General features: G+C 39.6%; 1 protein-coding gene across 10 annotated transcripts in view; it reads right to left on the bottom strand.

The window, feature by feature from the left end:
* The window catches only part of ablim3 (actin binding LIM protein family, member 3), a 331,288-nt gene that overhangs the window by 53,464 nt on the left and 255,060 nt on the right, over positions 1 to 22,764 (bottom strand). For 7 of the 10 annotated variants that reach the window (XM_063053520.1, XM_063053523.1, XM_063053529.1 and 4 more), the window contains 5 exons: positions 15,663 to 15,721; positions 12,771 to 12,845; positions 9,055 to 9,210; positions 7,895 to 7,924; positions 2,960 to 3,089 (listed from right to left, as the gene is read on the bottom strand). In XM_063053520.1, the coding sequence (XP_062909590.1) occupies positions 2,960 to 3,089; positions 7,895 to 7,924; positions 9,055 to 9,210; positions 12,771 to 12,845; positions 15,663 to 15,721 (450 nt within the window). The remainder of the gene's footprint in view (positions 1 to 2,959; positions 3,090 to 7,894; positions 7,925 to 9,054; positions 9,211 to 12,770; positions 12,846 to 15,662; positions 15,722 to 22,764) is intronic. The other 3 variants (XM_063053525.1, XM_063053526.1, XM_063053522.1) reach the window with 2 other exon arrangements.

The following is a 22,764-nucleotide window of genomic DNA, read 5'->3' as shown; positions in this document are numbered from 1 at the left end:
ATTGTAATCAAATAGAACTTCAGATTATCTCAATACCTAGAAGGTTGAGTCATGAAAGAAAATTGAGTCATGATGTGCTTGTACATGAGTGTCCAACAGTGTTTCACTTTTGAGTCAAGGAGGAGAATTTATTCAAGTAGTTAACCTAGAGCTGGCATTTTTAAACTGTATGTAGCAGTGACTCAATTGGAGAAGTGTTAAAAGAGGATTAAGGAATTACTGCACTTCAATAATCTTTACAAGAGATTTTAATTATTATAATAAAACCTTGATATCTCAGCATATAAATCACTAAAATCAGCAAAGCAGATTAATAAAGCCATAAAAATTCAAGGCAATTACCAGTGGTCTTTGCTAGAGTCAAGCAAATAGAGAAGGGATTGCCCTTGGTGAGATCATAATAGACAGCTGTATATTACAGAGAAAAATAAACAGAGATGATACCACCTGTAAGCAAATGCTTAAACAAGGAGGGAATGAGGCACCTTCTGTAAAGACAGAGGGTAATGTGTTAAAAGATTTTCAAGAAAGAGCTTGATATATATTGAAAAACTATTTTTCCTGCACTAGAATTCAAAACCATATAATAAATAGTAATTAATAATTCCAAAATTGAATTCAAACATTTCTCTGCAACATACACAAAATGCTGGTGGACACAGCAGGCCAGTCAGCATCTATATGAAGAAATACAGTCGACGTTTTGGGTCGAGACCTTTCGTAAGGACTAACTGAAAGAAGAGATAGTAAGAGATTTGAAAGTGGGAGGGGAAGGGGGAGATCCGAAATGATAGGAGAAGACAGGAGGGGGAGGGATGAAGCTAACAGCTGGGAAGTTGACTGGCAAAAGGCATATGAGAGGATCATGGGATGGGAGGCCTGGGGAGAAAGAAAGGGGGAGGGGAGCACCAGAGGAAGATGGAGAGCAGGCAAGGAGTTATTGTGAGAGGGCCAAAGAGAGAAAAAAGAGAGAAAAGTGTAAATAAATAAACAAATAAATAAATAAATAAATAAATAAGGGATGGGGTAAGAAGGGGAGGAGGGGCATTAACAGAAGTTAGAGAAATCAATGTTCATGCCATCAGGCTGTAGGCTACCCAGACAGAATATAAGGTGTTGTTCCTCCAACCTGAGTGTGGCTTCATCTTGATAGTAGAGGAGGCCATGGATTGACACAGCAGAATGGGAATGGGACGTGGAATTAAAATGTGTGGCCACTGGGAGATCCTGCTTTTTCTGGAGGACAGAGCGTAAGTGTTCAGTGAAACGATCTCTCAGTCTGCGTTGGGTCTCACCAATATATAGAAGGCCACATCGGGAGCACCGGACGCAGTATATCACACCAGCCGACTCACAGGTGAAGTGTCGCCTCACCTGGAAGGACTGTCTGGGGCCCTGAATGGTGATGAGGGAGGAAGTGTAAGGGCATGTGTAGCACTTGTTCCGCTTACAAGGATAAGTGCCGGGAGGGAGATGGGTGGGAAGGGATGGGGAAGACAAATGGACAAGGGAGTCGCGTAGGGAGCAATCCCTGCGGAAAGCAGAAGCGGGGGGGAAGGAAAGATGTGCTTGGTGGTGGGATCCCGTTGGAGGTGGCGTCTGATGGTCCATCTGGGTAGCCTCCAACCTGATGGCATGAACATTGATTTTTCTAACTTCCTTTAATGCCCCTCCTCCCCTTCTTACCCCATAATACCATTTTGATAGATAATGGCAATGCAAAGAAATGTGAATCTCATGAAAAAACCTGAGAAATCAACAGCTCACATTACACATTTGTATGTTCCTCATCAAAACTGCCAATAATAATGGAATGATGAATTTTCATACAAGGCACTGTGAAGTATCTTTCTCCACCTCATATCTACCAATTCCAGTCAGTGGGAGAGAAAGCAAAATTGAAATTTCTGTTTGATTCTTCAGTTCCAAACTGAGAGAACCGTAGTGCTAATGCTGTAAAGATAAGCTACTCCAGCATAATTTCAAGGCCATTCTAGTGAATAGTTTATAAATTGCAGCTATTCACAAAATCAATATACTAAGTCCTCGATCGCATGTCAACAACCGTTAAACAAATTTACATTTTCCTGGTGATTACTTTCTTTGGAGAAAACAACTGTTGCCTCGAACGTACTTTTGGTAATTCATTAGAATATATCTATGCCTCTTTCAGTGAATACGTTTTTATCATACTCAGTCATGATATCATATGCAGAGAACCATACAAAAAATTATGTTTGACTGAATGCCATTGTGAGTGAATGTTTAGCCTAACAAAACATGAAACAACATGGATGATTTCTAGTTGTGGCAACATCAAAGTTATATTCCTCCTGCAGTTTCTTATTGAAACTGGCATGATGACATATTCAATGATGGTAACATCAAAAATGCTTGACTTCTTACATTCACTTTCTTGTCTACGGGCAAGAAAGCTGAATGCTTAAATGCTTTAAGAAACATAATTACAATAAAGTTAGTTGGCCTTCCTTTATTGTTTTCTTGTACAGCCACTTTTTTTTCTATTTGAGCACTATGCCACAGCTCGGTTTCTGTGGGATAAACTTTGCATGGGTAGTTTATTTATCTTCAAATACCTTGTGAAACCACAGTCCAATGTCATATATTTGATATAATCAATTTGCTTATTTGTCCATCTATAATGCTTAATCATTGAAACATTAACCCAGAATTAACTTCCTTTGTTCTACACTTTTGAGCACTTCTTTCTCCTAGGGTCAACATTACATGCATCTCATATAACTCTCGACACAATTATTGAACCTAAGATATTCTGGATAGACCAAGTTATATTGCAGTTCAGTTCAAATGACAGATAATACAAAAACTGTTTCATGTGTTGTGTTTATTTTCCTATAATAACAGAATATTACTTCAGATTGTTACATGTAAAAATGAATTCACCAAATCAATCTACTAGTTCAAACTCATTCATTACCTGGTCTGTGATATTGTTGAGGTGATCGAGGCATTGTGGGAGACATTCCCTGTCGACTGTATGTCGGTGAGTCAATGTATCCAGGACTAGACGATCTTCTCTGTCTTAAATCAATCCCATCATATATGTCCTATCACAAGTCAACAGGAACATCTTTAGTATGATATCATGCAAATTGATTGTTTGGTAACAAGTTAGCGGTTCATTACGTATGCTGCTTCTAGTACGGTTATTAAGGAAATGGATGCTAGATTCCTGAAGAGAGGTTGAAAAAAAATTCATAAGAAAATTTGACTCAAATTTCCACTTAATTAAGGTAAGATGTATTAAACAGGTCATGTGACATCAGTTTTGTTGCATGACTTTACCTTGAGCAGATCTTTTATTCCCCAAAAGTTATTGAGGTCCATACGAGAGAAGTTAAAAACATAATCTTTGCATTGGAACTATTGTAGAATTCAATGAGCTGAATAAACAGATGTATAAAACACTAATCTTGGTATATTTTGATATGCAAAATTATAATATAAATTGTAGTTTTGAAACTCTTAACACTTTGCAATGGAGTCAGACACATTTCTGATGTCTAAAGCAATATAGCTTGCGGGAGAAATTATTTTTCAGCTCAGCCTGTTTCTAACAGATGAACCAATGCAAATTATTTGTTGCAGTAAAGATTTCCTAGCTACAGCAGATGCACTGTTAATCTAGAAATGCATTAGAATTAGATCTGTGTTCAACTGCAACCTTCAAAGAGCAGAATTACATGTATTTTAAAGTGACAACTGGTTCCATCTGTGATTCATATCTTCGTTTAATCTGGCTGGCACAAAACAGTCACTTAGCAGAGTTGGGAAGCATTTTACAGGAAGAGGGAAACAATTGAAGATAAAATTAACTCGCATGATGGTCCAAGCAGACAGTAAGTATTTGCAGTTGAGGATTTGGTGGAAATGCCCCACCAGCTCACTCAGCAAAGGAATATTGTGAGGTCAAAGAAAAAATGTATTACATATGGCAAACAAGAATCGCAAGAGGTACATTAATTGTACATAATGCCATCAGTCTGATATGTTACCAATCTAATTAGTGTATGCATCCATACTTTATAAAAATGCATATTGTTTTCTGTCAGATTAGAGACATATACAATATTTCAAACAGTGAATATTCTAGATATTATACTGCAGCATACCCTCTTATTATCAAGAAATTATGTTTAAACTCTATAAACACAGGCTAGGCCACAATTGCATTCAGTTCTGTAAAGACTGTGGACAAGGGCAAAAAATATTTAATAGAATAATTCCAAAGATGAGGGAGTGCATCTAATTTTTTTAACATGAGAGCAATTATGTTCCAAAACTTGGTGAGGTAAAAGGTAATGGAAAAAGAGTCAGAGCTTTTGAAAGGAAACGTATACACATCAGAGGTAGAATAATGTGCAGGCTCCAAAGGGAGAAAGGCAAAATGAGACTTACAGGATTGAGCTAACAGGAGCCTGCACAGACTTGATGGCTGTACTGTCTTTTATGCTCTAATGATTCCATAACTCCTTATAATAAAATTAACATAGCACTTCAAATACACGTTGTCTTGAAAGTTGCATCTTTGTTTTGTAGTAAATTTAAATGTAATCATTAATTGAAATTGACAGATTAGAATATATGATTGTAATTTATAACTTAATTATTAATTTCATAATTCAAATCATGCAAAATATATTGTGGGGTGCAGAGAGACAGGTAGGAGGGTGATTATATGAATACAAGGTTGTAAAAAATAGAAGCTATCTGTGAGTTTCTCAATCCATTTTGTTTATTGACAAACATATTTAATTTTTTAAGAGAGGCTCTTCAAAAAGCAGAATATTACTGCTTCCATCTGCTTTTCAAAATGTGCCATAATGTTTCATCCTGCTGGTCAAAACTCTCATTACTAAAAGGCACAACAGGATCGCTCTAGAGTTGCCATTTAGCTGGAGATATTGCAGTTGAGGATCTAGTGAACGTTTTTAGGGTGCGATGGTAGCCTAGCAGATAGTTCAACACTACTACAGCTCAGGGTAGTGGAGTTTGGAATTCAATTCTGACGCCATCTGTCAGGTGTTTATACATTCTTCTTGTGGCGGTGTGGGTTTTTTCCGTAGTCCAAAGATGTACCAGTTAGTCGGTTAATTGGTCATTGTAAATTGTCCCATGATTATGCTAGGGTTAAATAGGTGGTTTGCTGGGTAGATTGAGTCTTTGTGCTGGAGGGGCCTCTTCCTCGCAGAACCTCTAAATAAATTAATAATAACTTTTAATGTGACCGCCTTTCCACACCAAACAAGTTTCTCTACAATAACTGCAAGTTCCACATTACTTATTAAACTAGACATCTGCCTCTTTGATTGGATGTTTATTTTATATATTTCACTTTGCTGGATGTCCATGTTTTAGACAAATAGACACCAAATGATGGTAGATTCTACCTTTAGGTTGCTAGTGTACTGTAGAAAGCAGAAGACTCTTTTATAGTCTCAGCTGGGTAATCGGAACCAATGATTATCCCTTGCCGATTAATATTCTTTGTGTACATTTCCACAGATGAATTTGAGGAGAAAACCAGATTGGCTTGCAATGTAAACACGAGGAAATCTGCAGATGCTGGATTTCAAGCAACACACATAAAAGTTGTTGGTGAACACAGCAGGCCAAGCAGCATCTCTAGGAAGAGGTACAGTCGACCTTTTGGGCCGAGACCCTTCATCAGGACTAACTGAAAGAAGAGCTAGTAAGAGATTTGAAAGTGGAAAGCGGAGGGGGAGATCCAAAATGATAGGAGAAGACAGGAGGGGGAGGGATGGGGCCAAGAGCTGGACAGTTGATTGGCAAAAGGGATATGAGAGGATCATGGGACAGGAGGCCTAGGGAGAATGAAGAGAGAGAGGGGGGAAAAAGCCTAGAGGATGGGCAAGGGGTATAGTGAAAAGGACAGAGGGAGAAAAAGGAGAGAGAGAAAAAGTACGTATGTATATAAATAAATAACAGATTCTGCCCCATCTCCCCCTCGTACCCCATCCGTTATTTATCTATATACACACATTCTTTTTCTCTCTCACCTTTTTCTCCCTCTGTCCCTCTCACTATACCCCTTGCCCATCCTCTGGGCTTTTCTCCACCCTCCCCCTTTTCTTTCTCCCTAGGCCTCCTGTCCCATGATCCTCTCATATCCCTTTTGCCAATCAACTGTCCAGCTCTTGGCTCCATCCCTCCCCCTCCTGTCTTCTCCTATCATTTCGGATCTCCCCCTCCCCCTCCCACTTTCAAATCTCTTACTAGTTCTTCTTTCAGTTAGTCCTGACGAAGGGTCTCGGCCCGAAAGGTCGACTGTACCTCTTTCTAGAGATGCTGCTTGGCCTGCTGCGTTCACCAGCAACTTTTAAGTGTGTTGCTTGGCTTGCAATGTACTGCTCTTTTAGCAGTGCTTTAGTGGAGAAATACCTACAATGCTTTCTTTATGAGCTGACCTGCCTCCAACCTCCACAACTGTGTATTAAAACACAGACATCAGAGACTGAGCTGGAGATCTGATGCCAGCCCTTCAACTGTTTTGCTGTAGTGCTGAATTCAGCTTCAAGTCCAGGGTGGAGTGCAAACTATCTCAGACCAGAGAATGGGTGAACTTTTGGTTAAGTGAACCTAAAACTGTGAGGACACGAAACACAAATTTAAACTGAAAGGGGTATTATATTTATTTATTTAGATACAGTGCAGAATAGACTCTTCAAGCCACACTGCCCAACAATCTCCTGATTTAATCTGAGTCTAAACACAGGACAATTTACAGTGACCAATTAACCTATCAACTGGTATGTCTTTGGACTGTGGGAGGAATCTGGAGCACCCAGAGGAAACCGACTCGATCATGGGGAGAACGTACAAACTCCTTACAGGCAGTGGCTGGAATTGAACCTGCGTTGCCGCTTTACAACTGTAAAGTGTTGTGCTAACCACTATGCTACTGTGCCACCCCAATGTAAATGGGACCCAGTAGGAAATCTTTTAACACAGAGGGTGATGGATAAATGGAGTGAGATTCCATAGGAAGTTGTAGAGGTAGGTCCAAATATGATAGTTGAAAGACATTTAGATAGGTACATGTTTGGAAAAGATTTAAAGAGATATGGAACAAATACAGGCAAATAGGACTAGCTTAGATAGGTGTCTTGGTTAGCATGGATGAGTTGGTCTAAAAGGCCTGTTTCTGTACTATCAGTGATGCTGAACATCTGTATCACAGCTTCATTTACCTGACCTTAATTTAAAGATACGTGCAGTTAGGTTTTTTGTTTTGTTTTATCTTCATACGATTAACTAATATCATGCTTTAAAATTATAATATTAATTTTATTCCTTTTTAGTTTTAATTAATATTATTTGAATCTACCTAACTTGCTTTTAGAGGCTTTTTAGTATCATAGACACTTTAAACTCTTCAAAGAAATCTCTGACGAGCAATGAGCTCTCAAAGTTGTGCGGGGTCTCAGAATATGCCATCTAAAATCTAATTGTACTTGTGGCATGTTCTTCAGAAGGCGGCTTTCCAGGAACTTGAGCAGCATCTGTGGTATTGTCAGCATTTCAAGTTGCGGCCCTGCATCACAACCTGACCCTTTGCCTCAAACAGATGCTGTTCAACTTGCTGAGTTCCTCCAGTGACTTGCTTTTTGTTGCTACCTTTCCCAGCATTTGTAGTCTCTCGTTTCTTCAGGTTTCCAGGATGACTGGGCAAATACAGGGCTGCATAAAATTCACTGAGAATCGGAAGGGAAGGAGGAAGCATGGCACTATGCTGGGCATCTGGCCCAGTAATACTGATCACTTTTATCTGTCTGTACACATGTCTCTAAATACATTGCACCTTTATAACAAACAAGAAGATTGGAATTACCTGCGAGTATGGTGACAGCATTCCAAGAGACTATAGCAGGGGAATAATAAAAGATGGCACTTAGGGTATGAACAAACCAATGTTATAGACATTACCTTAAAGGCAAATTTCACAGCTGAGTGCTAAGTGATGGATTACTAAATGATTTTGTGCCCTGGTACTATAGTTAATTGCTGTGGAATACATAATTTGCTTTACATAATTTCCTCACTCATCATGAGATCAGAGGCTCTACTACAAATGAGTTGAAACATACTTTTATTTGCTTTGGATGAGTAGATTGTTAAAGTAACAGAAGTCATACAAGAGGTTAGTGAAAAATAAGTAATGTCGTCTTGCAGAAATCAGCAATGATGAGTAAATGAATGCAGATTAAAAATGACGTAGAAGCTACAATTACTATTCATTTAAGATACAATTACTGAAGCGCAGTTGGGTCTTTAACTTATTATGACTGAGGGCACTGACTAATATACTGACTAAAATCCTTCTTTTTGCTGCTGACAATATTTTAATGAAAAGATAATACAGTATATAAAAACGTTAGATGTTTATTTCTTCACTTTTCTGCTATAGCTCTCCTGGAAGTGTAACCCAGTTCTTTGTGAAGTTCTGTGAATATTTGAATGATTTCTACAAGTGCTTAATGCTATTAAAAAAAAGTTCCACATAAGTTCATACAGCGCCCAATCATCAGATGAATTCTCAAATCTATATTACATTTGGATTTTAGATATTCTTAAGGAAATATGATTAGTTAAATAGCTGTTCACCAATGCTTTTGAGAAGTTTGACAAAACATTAAAAAGGTAGATTTTTAAAAAGTGCCTTCAAATTCAGCCTGTTGTGACATTCAATTATCTTTATACATTTAATGAATGATGTTGGTTATGTGAAATTAAGATTTATGTTTTTAAACTTTTCAAGCTATTGCACAGATTTGCATAAAGGCATCACCTTTTTAACTGATGCGCTTCAGAATGCCATGAGCATGCAGAGAAGGAATTATCATTCCTCCTTTCCCATCCCATCAAGGTAGATAGGAACAAAATGAGAGCAAGTCATACGCTTAGCTTGTGTAATGTTTAAATCAAAAAGTCTTTAAATGATGTGGAGAAATGACCATTCCATGCGAAGCAAATTGGTAAGTTGCACAGTACCTCCCCAAAACTGTATCTTTCAAGTCTGTCTTCTGATGCAGATTTTTGATATTGTTCATAGGAAACCAGATCGGGACGTTGAACGTCATAGATAGTTTTAACTTTGGGAAGAGCGGCCAGATCCCTATAGTCAAGTATTTCATTATCCACTTTTGCCTAAGATAAGGATAGAGGAAAGAGGACAAAAGAAGGAATCAAAAGAAGCTGTCAGATACAAAGAAACAATCATTTCAAAGGAAACAGTTCAAATTGATTTTTGAAGTTACAGGTATTAGTTCCTGAAACATACACAATGAAGATATTAAATACTGTCTATGCACAGATAAGAGCTTGAGATCTTAATGACAGAGAGAATGAAGAGACTTGTTAGGGTGGCCATAACTAGCACAAGTTAAAAGACACTAGCAATGCTTATTAAGCATAGGAAAGAGGTATTTGTAGGTTGATGTTCTTGTGTTATATGCAGTGGGGGTGGCGGGTGGGGGTTTGGGGATTTGATGATCGTGTTGCTGTTCTTTTTCTCTGTGTGAGGGGGGATGTGGGTTTGCTATTTCTGTCTGCACTGATTTGCATTTTTTTCTTTCGTGGCAATCCGGAGAAGAAGAATCACAGATATTATAAAGGATAATCAGACTATTGAGAGAGAATTTTCTCTCAGAAGCTCCTTTCAAGCCTGATAAGAGTTTTTTGAGGAGGTGACCAGGCATACAGATGAGGGTAGCGCAGTGGATGTGATCTACATGGATTTTAGTGAGGCATTTGACAAGGTTCCACGTGGTAGGCTTATTCAGAAAGTCAGAAAGCATGGGATGCAGGGAAGTTTGGCCAGGTGGATTCAGAATTGGCTTGCCTGCAGAAGGCAGAGGGTGGTGGTGGAGGGAGTACATTCAGATTGGAGGATTGTGACTAGTGGTGTCCCACAAAGATCTGTTCTGGGACCTCCTCTTTTCATGATTTTCATTAACGACCTGGATGTGGGGGTAGAAGGGTGGGTTGGCAAGTTTGCAGACAACACAAAGGTTGGTGGTGTTGTAGATAGTGTAGAGGATTGTCAAAGATTGCAGGGAGACATTGATAGGATGCAGAAGTGGGCTGAGAAGTGGCAGATGGAGTTCAACCCGGAGAAGTGTGAGGTGGTACACTTTGGAAGGACAAACTCCAAGGCAGAGTACAAAGTAAATGGCAGGATACTTGGTAGTGTGGAGGAGCAGAAGGATCTGGGGGTACATGTCCACAGATCCCTGAAAGTTGCCTCACAGGTAGATAGGGTAGTTAAGAAAGCTTATGGGGTGTTAGCTTTCATAAGTCGAGGGATAGAGTTTAAGAGTCGCGATGTAATGATGCAGCTCTATAAAACTCTGGTTAGGTCACACTTGGAGTACTGTGTCCAGTTTTGGTCACCTCACTTTAGGAAGGATGTGGAAGCATTGGAAAGGGTACAGAGGAGATTTACCAGGATGCTGCCTGATTTAGAGAGTATGGATTATGATCAGAGATTAAGGGAGCTAGTGCTTTACTCTTTGGAGAGAAGGAGGATGAGAGGAGACATGATAGAGGTGTACAAGATATTAAGAGGAATAGATAGAGTGGGTACCACTGCTCAATACAAGAGGACATGGCTTTAAGGTAAGGGGTGGGAAGTTCAAGGGGGATATTAGAGGAAGTTTTTTACTCAGAGAGTGGTTGGTGTGTGGAATGCACTGCCTGAGTCAGTGGTGGAGGCAGATACACTAGTGAAGTTTAAGAGCCTACTAGACAGGTATATGGAGGAATTTAAGGTGGGGGGTTATATGGGAGGCAGGGTTTGAGGGTGGGCACAACATTGTGGGCCGAAGGGCCTGTAATGTGCTGTACTGTCCTATGTTCAATGTCTGCGTTGTGGAATGACCTCCACAAATTCTACTTTCACACTTTCAAGATCATAAACTTACAGATCACTCTGTGGCTATAAGGCTCAGAATTGGTCTCAGCAGCACGGCAATGGATAACTTGAGGCAATATAGTGTTCTAGATAGACCACATAGACTGATTCTTGCATCTATTTTGTTCACCATTGACAAATTTCCAGCTCGGCCTGAAACGTCGACTGTAACTCTTCCTAGAGATGCTGCCTGGCCTGCTGCATTCACCAGCTACTTTGATGTGTGTTGCTTGGATACTAAAAAGATTGGTTAGGCTTTTAAATGAAGACAAATGGAACCCAAGTACTTGCTTTACTTGCTTGTCGTCGATACTTGAAGACACATCAGAAGCAGTGTTGAGGCTGTGCATCTTTCAGGCCCTGGGTGTAGCCCTGCAAAATTGATTCTTTTGCCTCTGGCAGAACACACAATAGAACTTCATTGCCTAGATTTCTGACTGTGGCTTCAGGAAATGTGGTTGATAACATCAGTATGTTACTGGCCAATTTGATCCTCTTCATGCGTATAGGATGACTTTGTTGATAGTTACAATTGCAGATGTTTACAGATCTCTACTGGGCTGTTTACAGTAAATCAGGATGCGGAACATGAATGAACGCTTCATTAGTTCATGTTCCAAGCCTCACTATTGTTTTCCAAGTGTTCTTTGAACTCCTGAGAAAGATGTATTTCAAACTTCACAGGCTTCAGAACAATCCTTCAGACCATCCTTTGGGCTTACCTTGACTGTAGCCTGTCCTACAAAATGAATCTTACAGCTCAAATATTTGAGGTTTTATCCTGACCATGGAGGTCAGGTATGAGGAGTTAACATTCTCCAAGGTGCTTCAGTCTCTGCTCATGTGTCAAAGATATGCTGATAAAGGCAATTGACTATTGTAAATTATCCCTATGTGAGTGATTACAGGGAACTAGAAGAAGGGATGAAGTTGATGAGAATGCTCTGAGAGCTAACATGGAATCCACATGCCAACCTGGCTCCTCCTATGTTCTGAGAAATGATGAGAAATATGAAATAATTTGTACAAGGTTTGAGGGAGCAGACTGCCTTTAAAGTACGTTGAGATAAAGCATATGTCTTTTATTAGTCTGCAGGTAGAGACTGGCAGATCCCTTTTATTTAACAACTCATATCAGTCCATTTTTCAAAGTAGACTTAATTTTTAAAACAAAAGAAATTCTGCAGATGCTGGAAATCTAAAGCAAAACACACAAAATGCTGGAGGAACTCAGCAGGTCAGGAGAATGGACCGCAGGAGGAGGGGACTATAGCGGAGGTGGCAGATAGGTGAGAAGAGGAAAGAGGCCATAGTAGGGAGTAGAAGAAGTGGGGAGGGGGAGGGAATTTTTCAGGTTGGAAGTTACACAGACAAAATATAAAGTGTTGCTCCTCCACTCTGAGGGTGGCCACATTGTGGCATAAGAGGAGGCCATGGACTGACAAGTTGGAACAGGAACAGGAATCAGAATTAAAATGTTTGGCCACTAGGAAATTCCGCTTTTGCCGGATGGAGTGAAGGTGCTCAACTAGGCGGTCCTCCAGTTTACGACGGATCTCACCAGTGTAGAGGAGATCGCACTGGAAGCACTGGATACAATCGGTGATCCCAGTAGGTTCGCAGGTGAAGTATTGCCTCATATGGAAGGACTGTTTGGGGCTCCAAATGGAGGTGAATGGGCAGGTGTAGCATTTTGGCTGCTTGCAGGGTTAAGTGCTGGGAAGGAATTCCCTTATTTATTTTTAAATCTTGGTTTTGCCACAGGAGAGTTTTCAGTAGTGCACAATATACTTACACAGATAACGCGATTCGGAGATCCTGAAATACTGGATCCTGGAGGAGAGATTGAGGCTTCTGAAGCACGCCTGTGCTGTAAAGAAGTCGATAAAATTCATTTTGACATGTTTTCATGCAACCAAAACTGTCGTATACACAGACAAAGCTTACAGTGTTAACAGGCCAGTACAATTTTCTTTCATGCAACTTTTATTATTTGGCCCTTCCAAAGACAATGCTGTGCTGGGGAATTTATTAACTTTTTGAAAACTGATACATTAAGCTATGTTATTTGAGCAGTCCCCGTTCGGGCTCCAGTTGCTTCTACACAAAGCCTTTCCGGTCTACACTGAAACCTCTCTGACCTCTTACTGAGCTTTCTAGCCAAGCCAGTGAGCCAGCTCTACCGAAGTTAAGTACGGCTGTCCTCTATATAGCTTGAAAACTACAATACAGCAAAAAACAAATTTACTCTAATCTACCATTCTTCAGCTCACCAATAAAGACACAGCAAATTACGCAAATTATGATTCTCTGACTTGCAGCCTAACTATATTGCATTTTGTGGGGAAAAAAGGGCAGAAGGGAGGGGGGGTGCTGTTGTTTGGGCTTTTTGCATTCACTGGAATACATTTTCTCAGACATTAGGAATTCTCTATATTTGCATTTTATGTGACTGGATGGTACAGACTATCTGCATGGTCTAGGCATGCAGCTTTCCTGAAGCTTTGGTGATGATTTTGATAAAGGAAATGGCTGCGGCTGCCTGACTCGTTACAATAAAGCTTTTGGTGTTACAGAAACACTATCAATTTCTTTCTCACAACTTTTCAGTTCTGTACAGGTGGCTAAGACGGTAATGCCCCAGATGCTTGTAAATTGTAAGGTAATCCATCTGAACATAAAGATACATATCAGACAGACTCTCCAATGTACATTCACCTTTATAAAGCCTACAGTGATTGTTTAGGACTCCAATATTTAAACAAAAGGATTAAAAAAAGAGAACTACACTGCAGAATTATTAAAAATGATGCAATATTAAGAAGTCTGAATATGACACAAAAATTGGTGGTGTTGTGGACAGCAAGGAAATTTTTCTAAGCCTACAGCAGGATATACTGTAAATCAGATGGAAAGTTGGGTTGAGTGTTGGCAAATGGAATTTATCCTAACAAATGCAAGGTAACGTACTTTGGGAAGTCAAAAAGGGATGGGACATATACAGTAAAAGTTAGGGCACCAGGGAATGTTGATGAACAGAGGGAGGATCTTGGGGTTCAAGTCCATAGGTTCCTGAAAGTAGAATACAGATAGATACGAGGCAAAGAAATCATTAGGCATGCTTGCCTTTATTGGTTGGGGTATGGAATGTAAAAGCTGGGATGTTAATGTTGCAACTTTACAAAACACTGTTCAGTTGGAGTATTGTGTACATTTCTTGTTGCTACACTATAGGATGAATATAACTTCACTGGAAAGAGTGCAGTGTAGATTCACAAGGATTCTATCTGAGTTACAGGACGTTGGTTATGGGGACAGATTGGATAGGCTGGGTTTGTTTATCTTGGAATGAAGGACACAGTACTGATTTAGTAAACGTATATAAAAATTATAAGAAACAGAGAGTGTAGGTAGAATTTTTTCCCCATTATTCAGGTATCAAAAACAAGAGGGAAAAAGCTTGGTGTAGAAGGAAGGAGTATTAAAGGGGATTTGCTGGGGGAAGTTCTTTTACACAGAGAGTAGTTGATATTTGGAACTCATCTGCCTGTGAAGGTGCTGGAGTTGGATACAATTACTACCATTAAGAGACACTTAAACACGCATATAAGAAAACAAACTAAATTGGGTAAATAGAATTAGTGTAGATGGCAAAAAGATTAGCACAGTGGTGGTAGAAGGGCCCATTTCTGTGTTGTACAATCTTGAAAAAACATCAAAGGTTAATTTGTAAAACACAGAACAATATAACCTATGGGAAGTCTGGAAACCATGCAAGTACGAGGGGTGATTGATAAGTTTGTGGCCTAAGGTAGCAGGAGATGAGTTATTAACTTCAAACTTTCTGCATTACCACTCAAAGAGTTGAAATGCATGTGCATGTAACGAGAGCTGTATGACTCATCTCCTTCTACCCTGGGCCACGAACCTATCAATCACCCCCGCTGTGGGGACTTTCTGGAGGTCCAAGATCCGTATGCTCCACGACTGCTGGACTGTGCATGTAAATGTAGGAGGGGACTATGTTGAAAAATAAATGTGCTAGGTTTTCTAAAATTGACTCCTTCTACCTTAGGCCACGAACTTATCAATCACCCATCTGTGGACACTTTCTGGAGGTCCAAGATCCGTATACTCTACGACCGCTGGACTAGGTGTGTAAATGTAGGAGGGGACTATGTTGAAAAATAAATGTACTAAGTTTTCTAAAATTGATTCCTTCTACCCTAGGCCACAAACTTATCAATCACCCCTCTTAAGTGCCTAATGTCCTAGGTATCAAAGATTTCTGGATTTCAAATGTGTTGGCATAAGGATGTTTTGTTCCTTCAAATAACTGGCAGTTACCAGTGCTTTGAATGGAATGCAGATGGGCTTCCTTGACATGTCTGCCTGTTGTGCCTACAAAAAACTAAAATGCTTATCAGTTCAGAAAGCGATGTAAGATGCCTTTGCTTTTAATTGGCGGGAAAAAGAAAAAGAAAACTTTATCAGTAAATCTTATTTTAACTATAGCTGTCTTTGATTATATCAGGACCCAAATTCCTTACACTGAATTAACATTTCACACAGAAAGCATAGGTTTAACTAGCAAATATTTCCGTCTTGCAGGTGTAACTTTAGAAATTAGTAGGTCATTTCTGTAGTAGTATTTGTGATGTTTAGGTAGCCAGTGTGCTATACCTACCCGTAGCTTCTTTTCCATTCTAGCAGACTGTTTACAAAGGGGATGCCATACTTCGCAGCCTGAAATAGAAAGGGAAACAAATCACGCCTAATATGTACAAATTTATACAATTTTGTCACTTTATGATCAGGCAGTAATCCAAAATGAACGGTGCCTTTCCCATCAATTGAATACTCTACAGATTGATTTTGTAGGTTCCAGTTCAGCCTCAACAAAAGGGATTAAGACGGAACTCATGTCAATATAGCCTGGGAAATCCCTGAATTTTTGGCAATGGCACAGCATCTGCACTTGGCACTGTGGAACAACTATCTGAACATATAGGAAGTTACTTTATAATGTGCACTCTAATAGAACGCTATGGGATTTATTTTCAAAATTATTAAGTTTTTGCTACTATAATGTTGATCCAACAAAGTCACAAGCTCCTTATTACTTTTAGGAATTCATAAGTCTTGCAGTTACAATTTTCATAAAACTGTTTGAAACATAATGCACTTGGTGTTTGTTTTCCTAGTACAAAATATCTTCGAAGTTCCAAATGATCGTGTGTGCAAGAAAGGTGAGTAATCCCTGGACATGCTTTAACAAAGCTTGTACCCTGCAGCAAATTTATGAAACCACATTCTCTGGGAAAGCGGTTGGTACAAGTCTGAACAGGTTATAGAAACTGCTAAACCAAAGAAGAAAGATTCATAAATAAACTGGAAAATTTTTGAATCAATGCACAATTTATACTTGATATTTCCAATTAAAAATTTACACCATAATGTGTACTCTTCTTGCTAATACTGATTTTCTTTTTAAAAAAATTTACCTGGTTGAGGCAAATTATGAACAAGTGTTATTACAACTTCAACAATCTTATCTTCTTCATTCAAAGTCTCTGGTAGTAAATTACCATGTCAACAGCTTGCATTAATCAGGCATTTTAAACATAGTGTAGCAATTATCAAATACCAAGCCTTGCAAAGAAATGTAATAATAAGTGGGCAAACACTTCGGCAAATGGATAGATTCCAAGGTACATCTTGAAAAAAAAAGAATGGTAAAGAGGGAAAATAGGAAGAAATTTCAATAATAAAGGTCTGGCAGTTGACAGCAATTTGACAAAATAAATTATGAATTAAAGAAGAAATGTCAGAAGAGCGTAAGGCTGGAGGAGGTAGTTACAAAGTTAGAGAGGACTGGCAGAACCATAGAGGGATCTTGAAAGGACAGAATGATGAGAATTTTAAAGTGGACATTCTGGTATACCAGTAGCTGAGGTGGGTCCGTTTGCACAAGAATGAATAAAGGATAGGACGTGGTGTGAATTAGGACCTATATGTTAAAGTTTTGATGAGAAACTGCAAAACCAAGGAAGACAAATTCATAAACAAAATAAATAATTCAGAAGAAAAGAAAAACTTAAGAAACGTTCAGAGAGCTAGGTTAGAGATCTAAAAGATTATAAGGCTAACAGGAAGGAGCTTAAGAAGGAAATTAGGAGAGCCAGAAGGGGCCATGAGAAGGCCTTGGCGGCAGGATTAAGGAAAACCCCAAGGCATTCTACAAGTATGTGAAGAGCAAGAGGATAAGACGTGAAAAAATAGAACCTATCAAGTGTGACAGTGGGAAAGTGTGTATGGAACCGCAGGAAATAGTAGAGGTACTAAATGAATACTTCAGTATTCACAATGGAAAAGGATCTTGGTGATTGTAGTGATGACTTGCAGCGGACTGAAAAGCTTGAGCATGTAGATATTAAGAAAGAGGATGTGCTGGAGCTTTTGGAAAGCATCATATTGGATAAGTTGCTGGGATTGGATGAGATATACCCCAGGCTACTGTGGAAGATGAGGGAGGAGATTGCCTAGCCTCTAGTGATGATCTTTGCATCATCAATGGGGACGGGAGACGTTCTGGAGGATTGGAGGGTTGCGGATGTTGTTCCCTTATTCAAGTAAGGGAGTAGAGATAGCCCAGGAAATTATAGACCAGTGAGTCTTACATCAGTGGTTGGTAAGTTGTTGGAGAAGATCCTGAGAGGCAGGATTTATGAACATTTGGAGTGGTATAATATGACTAGGAATAGTCAGCATGGCTTTGTCAAGGGCAGGTCGTGCCTTACGAGCCTGATTGAATTTTTTGAGGATGTGACTAAACACATTGATGAAGGAAGAGCGGTAGATGTAGTGTATATGGATTTCAGCAAGGCATTTGATAAGGTACCCCGTGCAAGGCTTATTGAGAAAGTAAGGAGGCATGGGATCCAAGGAGACATGGCTTTGTGGATCCAGAACTGGCTTGCCCACAGAAGGCAAAGAGTGGTTGTAGATGGGTCATATTCTGCATGGAGGTTGGTGACCACTGGTGTGCCTCAGGGATCTGTTCTGGGACCCTTACTCTTCGTGATTTTTAATAAATGACTTGGACGAGGAAGTGGAGGGATGGGCTGCTGATGACACAAAGGTTGGGGGTGTTGTGGATAGTGTGGAGAGCTGTAAGAGGGTTGGCAGAATATAGTATTAATGGTAAGACTCTTGGTAGTGTGGAGGATCAGAGGGATCTTGGGGTCCGAGTCCATAGGACGCTCAAAGAAGCTGCGCAGGTTGACTCTGTGGTGTATTGGCCTTCGTCAATTGTGGAACTGAATTTAGGAGCTGAGAGGTAATGTTGCAGCTATATAGGACTCTGGTCAGACCCCACTTAGAGTACTGTGCTCATTTCTGGTTGCCTCACTACAGGAAGGATGTGGAAACCATAGAAAGGGTGCAAAGGAGATTTACAAGGATGTTGCCTGCATTGGGGGGGGGGGCATGCCTTATGAAGTGAACTTGGCCTTTTCTCCTTAGAGTGACGGAGGATGAGAGGTGACCTGATAGAGACGTATAAGATGATGAGAGGCATTGATCATGTGGATAGTCAGAGGCTTTTTCCCAGGGCTGAAATGGCTGCCACAAGAGGACACAGGTTTAAGGTGCTTGGGAGTAGGTACAGAGAGCTGTCAGGGGTAAGTTTTTTATGCAGAGAGTGGTGAGTGCGTGGAATGGGCTGCTAGCAATGGTGGTGGAGGCGGATACGATAGGGTCTTTTAAGAGACTTTTGGATAGGTACACGGAGCTTAGAAAAATAGAAGGCTATGAGTAAGCCTAGTAATTTCTAAGGTAAGGACATGTTCAGCAAAACTTTGTGGGCCGAAGGGCCTATATTGTGCTGTAGGTTTTCTATGTTTCTATATTTCTATAAGATGGAAGTTATGTTAACAAATACAAGATTTATGTAATATAGAGGACGTAAGGTTGAAGTGGAAGCAATAAGTGTGAAGATATTTAAGATAAACTGGTTTGGAAATTGATGACCTGAAGTAGAAGCAGAGTCAGATGGTACTATAGATTTGTAAACATGTTGCTTACTGATTGTCAAATAGAAGATTAAGAATGTAAATGGAGTGGTTCAACCATAAGTACAGCCTAGAGAAAGAGATTAAGATTCTGGTAGGTACTAAAGACAATGACTTTTGGCTTTTCAATAACTTGTATGCCTTCTTTTGCACTACTATGGAATGTCTAGCAATTTGTCAAGTTCAAAGGGACACTGAAAAGATTCATGTAAAATACTTCACTGACCCATGTGGGAGAAACAAACTTACCAAATTAGTTTTATTTTTGACTTGGATACTAACTGTGAAAAGGATCAAGTTCTAAGGCAAATTTCTCACCAAGTTGTCAGGATAAGAAGAACAAATGAGCTGAAAGTTCATCAAGCAGATCAGAAGAAGAGCAAACCAGTGAATAATATAATAATGAATCCTGACGAAGGGTCTCGGCCCGAAAAGTCTACTGTAACTCTTCCTATAGATACTGCCTGGCCTGCTGCGTTCACCAGCAATTTTTATGTGTGTTGCTTGAAATATATAGGGATGTTGCTTAATTAACCAGTAGGTCCTTTCAGTCAGATGCAAATTTGATTTAGATAGTCCATCATTTAATATCAAACAACAGGAATTCTGCAGATGCTGGAAATTCAAGCAACATACATCAAAGTTGCTGGTGAACGCAGCAGGCCAAGCAGCATCTATAGGAAGAGGTGCAGTCGATGTTTCAGGCCGAGACCCTTCGTCAGGACTAACTTAGGAAGAGGTGCAGTCGACGTTTCAGGCCGAGACCCTTCGTCAGGACTAACTTAGGAAGAGGTGCAGTCGATGTTTCAGGCCGAGACCCTTTGTCAGGACTAACTTAGGAAGAGGTGCAGTCGACGTTTCAGGCCGAGAACCTTCGTCAGGACTCCTGACGAAGGGTCTCGGCCTGAAACGTCGACTGCACCTCTTCCTATAGATGCTGCTTGGCCTGCTGCATTCACCAGCAACTTTGATGTATGTTACCATCATTTAATATAGTCAGTTGTGAGCAAGTATCTTGGTTCCATGACTTCATCCATATCTGCTGAGATGATGTGACACATAGAAAGTTTGTGTCATTAATCTATATTTATGCATTCAAACTTCTGGACACTCTAACTTTCCATAAACTTTCAAGAAAACTTTCTGTTGCCCTTATCTTCATATGTTACACTTCAACAGTGACCATGAGCAAGAAAAATTTGAGACACAGAACTCATTTAAATACCCAACAATAAGGCTCCCAAGTTTTCACCAACTTTAAAAGGACATTAGTGAGCTCTGAACAGGGTATTGCTAGATACAGTATGTGACAACTAAGACATTGCTCTGCCTAGTGAATGTTGTGACCCAGATCAAACCATGGACCAGATCACCCGAATTTGCACTTACTGTAAACTTGATGGATATAATCAAGATACACTCTTTCTCCCATTAACCCATATAATAGCTTATTTAGTTTTACAGATGTTCCTCTGGTTGTATGCAGGAAGACTTATCAGAAGATTAAAGGGGCATCAAATATGAATAGAAATGATTTATTCATAAAGCAAAATGTCTTTATAACCACTTGCATTTGAATTCTACATAATGAACTGTATTATATTATTGAATATATTTTGAAAGCGAAGCAAAGTCCATAAACTTTAAGACACCATAAAAGTAGAATTATGTGATATCACAGGTTAGGTCATTGAAGTTTTTCAGCACTTTCAAGTGATAGATATTAAAATGTTCCAGTGAAGAGGCATTTTCATTTGCAAGGCAAGGAAACAGAGAATGAACAGTAATCATTATCATGGAACTTAAGATATTCATACAATTCCCCAAAGAGGAGGAATGGCCACAGGCAGGTTTACAGTCAAATTTCTCTCTAACCCTCCCCAATGTACAGAAGGATTCCAGAAGGATTTCAAAATACATTTAATGCACTTAACATTAATTATCCTTGACCGGTTACTTCTATTTAGGTGTACATTCAGCGTTTCAACAGAACCAGAACAACATTCTGTCACACTCACTTGGTACTGATGCAATGAAATTAAACTTTTCTTCTTTAAAGGACAGGTCATCATTCTCTCCACTTATCTGAATAGTGAAGAAAATAACCACGCTCTGCCAGTTCAGTGTTCAATTACTTACATCTTCTCTTATCTCGATTTTAAGTACACTTTGTATAGGAATTCTTACAATTCAAATGGACATGTGATGAAAATGCAATTGGTGATCAGAATCTGGAATTCCATTCACATGAAGTATTCTAATAAGGGCCCTGTCATTAAATTTTCCTCGGTTGACAGTAAATCTGCCTTATTAACACTGGATAGCAAAAATATTGCTCTTCTGTTCCACTTGAACTGAAATATGAGTGGCAATTAAATGATCTGCTGTTAGTCAAACACTATATGCTTCACTGGCACCGTAAAACAACAAATTTCACGACATCTGTCAGAGATAATAAACCTGATTCTCAATCTACCATAAGGAATTATTATCTGGAAGCATTAAAAAAAATCCAAAGAAAGCTTACACAATATTAATTGGGGTAACCAAATGTTATTCTTAAAAACTTAAATGGGAGGGAGCTTGATGTACTAACTTGCCCATGAAATGAATCTAACATTTCTACTGGACTTGTTTATTGATTGCAATTACAATGTTCAAAGCTGGAAGACAGAAGGGTGTGCAGGACACGCCTGTCTCATTTTTCCCTGGAGCTGACAGACTCTCTGGGTCTGCTAAATCTTTATCAGGTTCTTCTCCTATCCCTAAAGCCCGATTCCAGCCTGACCTACCCATCGGCGGTGGATATTTTTCATCCCACACCAAACAGCAGCAATGAGTCAACTTTATGTTTATGGTTTAGGAGGAAATACTGTCATTCTGTGCTAATTTAAAAACAAAAATCAGTCAGAGACTTCCGATTTTGGAATTTAGAGCAACATAATCTGCTGGAAGATCTCAGCAGGCTGAGCAGCATCAGCGGAAGGAACAAGATTGTTGACATTTTGGGCTGAAACCCTGCATCGGGACCAAGAGTGGAGAGGTGAGATGGCCAGAGGGAGAAGGGAAGTGACACGAAAGGACTCCGAGGTGATTGGTACAATTAAGATGATAGATAGGCAGGTAGCACCATGTAGGGGAGGTGAGTGGGGTTGAAGTTGGAGGACTGTGGCAGGCGAATGATAGATGGAAACAAAGAGAGAAATGGAAAAAAAATCGATGGAGCAAGGTGAGTGGAGTGGAGTGTGAAGATAGGAGACAGCTGCTGGAGGGGAATAAGTAGAAACAACGGTGGTAAATTCTGATATCAAGTATAAGTAAAAAGAAATAGGAGCAGGAGTAGGTCATCTAGCCTCTCGAGTCTGCTCCACATTTCAATAAGATCATGGCTGATCTGCCATGGACTCAGCTTCACGTACCTGCATTTTCCTGATAATCCTTAAATTCCCTGCTATGCAAAAAAAATCTAACTGTGTTTTAAATATATTAATATGGTAACCTCTACTGCTTCCTTGGGCAGAGATTTCCACAGATTCACCACTCTCTGTGAAAAGCAGTATATTCTCATCTATGTCCTAAATCTAACCTTCAAATCTTCAAAGTTCAAAGTTCAAAGTCAATTTATTATCAAAGTACATATATGTCACCATATATAACACTGAGTTTCATTTTCTTGCAGGCATACTCAATAGGTCCATAAGAGAATCAATGAAAAAC

Source organism: Mobula hypostoma, chromosome 7 (genome assembly GCF_963921235.1).
Source record: "Mobula hypostoma chromosome 7, sMobHyp1.1, whole genome shotgun sequence".
NCBI lineage: Eukaryota > Metazoa > Chordata > Chondrichthyes > Myliobatiformes > Myliobatidae > Mobula > Mobula hypostoma.
This window is presented reverse-complemented; position numbering and strand designations above follow the sequence as displayed.